The sequence below is a fragment of the Antrostomus carolinensis genome, unplaced genomic scaffold, assembly GCF_000700745.2.
Source record: "Antrostomus carolinensis isolate BGI_N321 unplaced genomic scaffold, ASM70074v2 scaffold32744, whole genome shotgun sequence".
Classification (NCBI taxonomy): domain Eukaryota; kingdom Metazoa; phylum Chordata; class Aves; order Caprimulgiformes; family Caprimulgidae; genus Antrostomus; species Antrostomus carolinensis.
This window is the reverse complement of record NW_010312011.1, coordinates 1-6,751: the sequence shown is the minus strand read 5'-3', so window position 1 is coordinate 6,751 and position 6,751 is coordinate 1. Positions and strand designations below refer to the sequence as shown.

Genomic DNA, 6,751 nt, shown 5'->3' with positions numbered 1-6,751 from the left:
CCATGTCCTTCTTGGACTCAGGGGCCCAAAGCTGAAATTTTAATGGAGGCTGATAAATGAGGGAGGGAGACTGCCTTCCTGAGAGACCCTTGCAGAGGGGAGGATCTCTGCTCTCCAGGATCTCTGTTTCCAGCACAGGAGAAATCTGAAGGGACCTCGTGCTTCTAAGCTGGAAAAAACCGATGGAGCTCATCACAAAGTGGCACATTCATGGCTTCATACCTGCAGCCTGGAGATGGGGTTGTTCCCTCTCCTCCAGAAGGGTTGTGCTTCTCTCTCGGCAGGCAGCTGGACTGTCTACGCCAGCTAGTGGTGGTTCTCTGCGAGCGCTCCCAGCTCCAGGACCTGGTGAAATTCCCCTACGTCAACCTCCACAACGAGGTAATCAACCTGCACTGGGAGGAAACGGGGCACAAACCCTCTCTTTAAAGAGATTATCGACTCATTTTGATCCTCTGTGCACCACAGGTCGTGGGGATCATTGAATCACACGCCCGAGCTGTGGACCTGATGACCCACAATTACTACGAGCTGCTGTACGCTTTCCACATCTACCGCAACAACTACCGCAAGGGTAAGGCACGTTGTGACACCCCCCTGCCTGGGACACCGCTTCCCTTACCCCTGTGGAGTGTCTTCTCCTGGGTTTTGATGTATTCCCCTTCTCTCCTCAGCTGGAACAGTGATGTTTGAATACGGCATGAGGCTGGGCAGGGAGGTGCGGACGATCCGAGGGCTCCAGAAACAAGGGAATTGTTTCCTCGCTGCTATTAACTGCTTACGGTTGATCCGCCCGGAGTACGCCTGGATAGTGCAGCCAGCTTCTGGGGCTGTGGTAGGACACACTGAGCTTTATGATGCAGCCTCTGACCTGAGCTACTCACTATGGGGACACTTAGAGCTGTAGGTTTGGGAAGGAGCTTCCAAAGTCCTTTCTGATGTGATGAACAGAGGCTTTGGCCACCTTAATCTGCTGTTCTCCTCTTCTTGGCCAGCTTGTGCGGCGCTGTCTTGCCCCACTCAGTGGAGACATCACTCCTACCCACCACCCTTGTGTCATTGCCCCTTTTTGGAGCAGGGTGGAGGCAGGACAACTTTTGGGAGGGGGTTGGTGGGGATGTATGGTGATATATATCAATGGTGATATATATCACCATTTCTTGAAGACAGAGCAGAACTTTTTGGGGAGTCTAAACAGATGGAATATCAGTTAAAAAGAGAATTACTGGAGCGTGGTTTGTGTTTCAAATCTGTTTGTGGGGAGGTGGTGACCATAACCTGATCAGCTCATGCTGTGCTGTGTGTCTGATAGCCAGAGATAAACGTAACCTGAACTGCCACGTGGTTGTGTGGCTTTTCTGATTCAAATCAAGGCTTGAAACAGAGAGCTGGTGTTGGGACTGTATCGTATCGAGGCAGTTTGTCCTTTGGAAACCAGGTGGGTATAAACCCTCTTTCTGCTCTTTCCTGCAAGTACGAACGCCCCGGAGCATCCCCGAAGAGGAACCACGATGGGGAGTGCGCGGCTGTTCCAGGTAAGTGCCCAGTCCTGGTACTTCCTCTGATTCTTAGCAGAGAGCGACCTGTCCCCTGGCCTCAGAGCTCTGCTGCTCCCCTGTGAGCTGGGACATGGCTCAGGGCAGCTCTCACCTCTGTCAGATCAATAATTTGGGGACTGTAAGGTAGGTAACTCTCCCAGTGTTAGTGTCTCCCAGTTGCAATGTGCTGCCACCCAACAGCTGTTCCCCAAGGAGCTTCTGTGCACACTCCTCTGCAGTTTAAATTGTGTCAGCACTTTTGCTTTTAGTGGAAATAACTTGTAGTTTAAAAAAATATATTAATTATTAAAAAAAGCCTTTATGAGGCAATTTCTAATTGTTGAAGACTCTTGGTGTTTGTGCTCTTGGAAACCCTCCTGACCTAGTGAGTCTCTGCTGGTGAGTTCTCCACTTTGCTTGTGCACAGGATGGTGGAGTCTGGTTAGATCGTAATCCTCAGCATTGTGGTAGAAACATTTAAGGTCAGATATATTTTAAAACCATTATTTCTGAAGGAGCTATTTTGTGGCACGTGCTTGGCAGTCAGAGCAGCAGCTGGTACCAAACACTAGATAACATCTCAAACAGAGGAGGAATGGGAGGAAAGAGGCACAGTTCAAGGGAAGGGCAGCAAAACCTGCCCTCTCCTTTGGTGCTTTCTGTGGGGCAGCTCCTCTGAGGACAGCAGTGAACTGTAAATATTTTGCACAATGCCCAAGGAGCCCTTTTTTAAAATACTGAGAGCTCTTTGTGTCCATCTGTTACAGCAACTCGACAAATCGAGATCCTGGAGCTGGAGGATTTGGAGAAGGAGTGTGTGTTGGCCCGGATCCGGCTGACTCTGGTGCAGCACGACCTGTCGACAGCGGCTGTGGCAGGTATGAGGGATGCGGCGCCGCTGCCTCTCACTTCCCCCGAGGGTCTTGCTGCTTAAAGCTGCAGCTACTCAAGCTGCTGCTGTTTGTTTAGGTTGTAGCTCAGGTGAGGAAGCAGCAATTTTGTTCCAACCCATAGTCAAACCCAGGGGCTGACAGGGACCGTTCAGTTTCCCTCCCTAGCGTCAAATGTTGCCACCAAGTTCAGCAGCTTTGGGAAGGCAGATCAGGAGAAACAATCTGAAAGCTTTCCACAGCTTTTTGGCTTTGCCAGACTCTAGTAATGGTCTGTGTGAGGCTGGGGCTGAGCTCATGAGGTGAGACAAACAGACATCTTTGGCTTGGTGGAAATTGCACCTAGAGAAGAAAGAAATTGGAAATTTAGAAAATTAATTGGAAATTTAGAAAATTAGAATTAGAAAGAAAGAATTAGAAAGCTCTAGAAAAAAATCCACTTGCTTCAATTATTGTCCTGCACAATCCTGCTTCACACCAGGCTGTTGGCTTATCCGAGTTGTTCCTTGTTGGGGAGCAGGAAGATGTGATTCTCCCACCCTGTATATTGAGTATATTAACTCTGATGTGAGTTCATGTGACTTGTACACATTTTTCCCCTTTAAGTATCAGGAGGAGAGAACTTCCCAGTAAGGGATTGCTGGAAAAGGATCAAACAGCTGGTTTGAGGGCAAACTGGAGGCGCAGGGAGCTGAGTGCCACAGTTTCATCTCACCTCCTGCCTGTGCTGGCGGAGCTGAGCTGATGCCTTGTTCCCTTGGACACAGGCCTGCTGCACCAATGACAAGGCTGTCCCCTCCCTGCTCACTGAAATGGGCCATCTGTTGCCTCCTGTGTCCCCCTCCAGCCTAACCAGGGAGGGCTCTGTGTGTCCCTGCTGCTTTGTGCCATCCCTGGAGGCTCATGAGATGCTCCTGAGGCCCAGAAAGCCTCCAGCCATGTAACGAGTACTGCTGCAGGGTGATTTACATCATGCTCTTTGCACGCTGCTGCTGTAACTCTGCCACTGAATTCTGTGTGGTTAGATCCCAGTAAGCACTGGAGTGTGACTGGGAGAGGCACTTACCTGATCCTCCTTCCCCACAGGCAACTCTACGCCTGAGGAAACGGTTGCTCTCCTGGTCCGGGCCGGCCTCTTTGACACGGCCATCACCCTGTGCCAAACGTTCAAGCTGCCTTTGACCCCCGTCTTTGAGGGACTCACTTTCAAGTAGGTCACAAACTTCTCCTCCCCACCTCGGGTGACAGGCAGCTGGAGGGACGACGTGCGTTGCGTGATGCTTGGCAGGGTGCAGCTTGCAGCTCCCCAGGGTCAGGAGCCAGCACTGTCCTAACCTGTCTGCTGGCTGAATGGTTTTGAGGTGGAACTTGCTGAGGAAAGGGAAAATAAAGAGAACTTTGCTGAACAGGGAGGGAAGGGGAGAAACTTCTCCCTGGTCTCAGGGGAGAGAACTGGCATCTGAGAATTGCAGGTGATCCTGACCCAGCACAACCATTATCTGGAGATCTTTCTGGCGAGCTAGCTGGCTTGTGGCACGCTCCTGCTGATGCTTGGTGAGCTGCTCACAGAAGATCTGTTTGAGCTGTTGGGTGGCTCTCAAATAGCAGTTGGCAGAGTGCTTGCTTTTCTGTCTGATCTCTGTGCTAGCTGTTTGCTCTCATGCCTTATCTCTCACCCCAGGATTATTCTTTTCCTTTGTGCTTCCAGAAGTGCCTGCAGGGTTGTTCAGGAGCTCTGCTGTGGCCTGTTCCTGTGGATGGATCCACCGAGGGCATCTATCTCTTGCCCAAGCTCAGGCCCTAAAGCTTGCTCACTTCAGAGTCCTTATTAATTCCTCTCTGGCACTTGGAGCAGCTTAGAAATTGCTCTAATAGCTGTTTTTTCCCTGCCAAGCCAGCTAATTTGTGGCTGTTGCTTGTGAATGGTCCTGGAAGTGGTGGCTTTGATGCTGTGACAGCTGTGGCAAGGCCGGGTGACAGGGCCAGGCACCCACCTCTGCGCTGCTCTGTCTTGCAGGTGCATCAAGCTGCAGCTGGGAGGGGAGGCAGCGCAGGCAGAGGCCTGGGACTGGCTGGCAGCAAACCAGCTCTCCGCACTGGTTACCACCAAGGAGTCCAGGTAGGTCCTTGTCCGTGGGGGAGAAAAGCAGAATCCCTCTTTGTGAAAATGAGTCATTTCTGGAGGTGAAAGCTTTGCAGGATCCCAGAGGGTCACAGGTTCCTGAAACCCCTTTAAAGCAGACCCACAGGACTGGGACATGGGGAGAGCCACGCTGTCACCACGCTCTGCCCAGCCTGCTGTCCACAGCACACCCCGCTTTGCCAGGCACACGCTGAACCCAGGCAGTGGGACAGGTCCCCTGGAGCACACTGTAGCCTCACAGGCAGTGGCAGAAGCTGCTGGCACATGTTCCCAGGGGATATATTGCCTTGCAGTGCCACAGACGAAGCTTGGCGGTTGCTGTCGGCCTATTTGGAGCGTTACCCGTCCCAGAACAGCCTGTACCATCGCTGCGTCATCAACAAGCTCTTGGCACACGGGATACCTCTGCCCAACTGGCTCATTAACAGCTACAAGGTGAGAACAGGATGATGAAGGGAGTGGAGCATCTCCCTGCTGAGGAAAGGCTGAGGGAGCTGGGGCTCTTTAGCTTGGAGAAGAGGAGACTGAGGGGTGACCTCATTAATGTTTATAAATATGTAAAGGGTGAATGTCAGGAGGATGGAGCCAGGCTCTTCTCAGTGATGCCCAATGGTAGGACAAGGGGCAGTGGGTGTGAGCTGGAACACAGGAGGTTCTGCTTCAACTTGAGAAGAAACTTCTTTACAGTGAGGGTGCCAGAGCCCTGGGACAGGCTGCCCAGGGAGAGTGTGGAGTCTCCTTCTCTGGAGACATTCAAGACCCTCCTGGACACCTTCCTGTGTGATCTCATTGAGGTTCCTGCTCTGGCAGGGGGGTTGGACTGGATGATCTTTTGAGGTCCCTTCCAATCCCTGACATCCTGTGATTGTGTAACAGGGAGAGGTTGGCCAAAAAACCTGCCTGTCCCAGCACTGCCGGGTCACCTTCGCTGTGACAGGCACCTCCTCGTGTCGAGCTTTGCCCCATCTTCCCCTTCCCAGCTCCAGGAACGCGTGGCAGATGCTTTGTGCCCGTGAGGAGGCTCGGAGCAGGTTCCTCTCAGCATCGTGGTGGTTCCCAGGTTTCCTGGCTGATGTTCCCTCTTTGCTCACAGAAGGTGGATGCTGCCGAGCTGCTGCGTCTCTATCTGAATTACGATCTCCTGGAGGAGGCTGTGGATCTGGTGCTGGAGTACGTGGACGCTGTGCTGGGCAAAGGGCACCAGTATTTTGGAATCGAGGTGAGCTGACCTGCAGCGTGGGATGTGACTGGGACCCTTCCATGGGGCAGATCCCGTTCGGGTGTTGTGCCCATGATTTGGGTGAGGGTGTTTCCAGGAGAAATGGGTGTGGAAAACCCATCCTAGAGAAGAGGGGACCTTGTAGTGGGACCAGTAGGAGAAGTGGGTGTTGGGACATTGTGGTTGGAGGCTCCTCCTCGCCGTGGCTGTGGGGAAGAGCATTTTTCCAAGAGCACAACAGGAGACAGTGGTGTGTGACTGCAGCCTGGGAGGCCAGCCGTGTCCTGGGCTGCATCAAGAAGAGGGGTGGGCAGCAGGGTGAGGGAGGGGATGTCCCCCTCTACTTTGCTCTGGTGAGACCCCACTTGCAGTTCTGCCTCCAGTTCTGGGGCCACCAACAGCACAAGGACATGGAGCTACTGGAGCCAGTGCAGAGGAGGCCACGAGGATGATGCGAGGGCTGGAGCAGCTCTGCTGTGAGGACAGGCTGAGAGAGTTGGGGCTGTTCAGCCTGGAGAAGAGAAGGCTCCAGGGAGACCTTCTAGTGGCCTCCCAGTACCTGAAGGGGCTCCAGGAAGGCTGGGGAGGGACTTTGGCCAAGGGCAGGGAGTGAGAGAACAAGGGGTGATGGCTTGAAAGTGGCAGAGGGGAGATGGAGCTGAGATGTGAGGAAGAAATTGTTTGGTGTGAGGGTGGTGAGCCAGTGTCCCAGGTTGGCCAGAGAAGCTGTGGCTGCTCCTCCCTGGAAGTGTTCTCGGCCAGGTTGGATGAGGCTTTGAGCAACCTGGTCTAGTGGAAGGTGTCCCTGCTGCTGGCAGGGGGGTTGGGACTGGGTGAGCTTTAACGTCCCTCTAAATCCAAACCAGTCTGGGGTTCTGTGACACAAAGGTTCTTCTCCCCTCCAGTTCCCACTGTCCGCCACGGCCCCCATGGTGTGGCTGCCCTACACCGCCATCGACCA

General features: G+C 53.2%; 1 protein-coding gene across 1 annotated transcript; it reads left to right on the top strand.

The window, feature by feature from the left end:
* Positions 1-284: 284 nt before the first annotated feature.
* On the top strand, positions 285-5,790 carry LOC104524138 (nuclear pore complex protein Nup160-like; the record flags this gene model as incomplete). The annotated part of the gene is made up of 9 exons (XM_010166914.1): positions 285-381; positions 469-574; positions 675-835; positions 1,475-1,535; positions 2,306-2,416; positions 3,515-3,638; positions 4,446-4,547; positions 4,865-5,006; positions 5,665-5,790. Coding segments are annotated over 9 exons (1,030 nt in total), but the record flags the coding sequence as incomplete, so codon positions are not given.
* Positions 5,791-6,751: the final 961 nt, after the last annotated feature.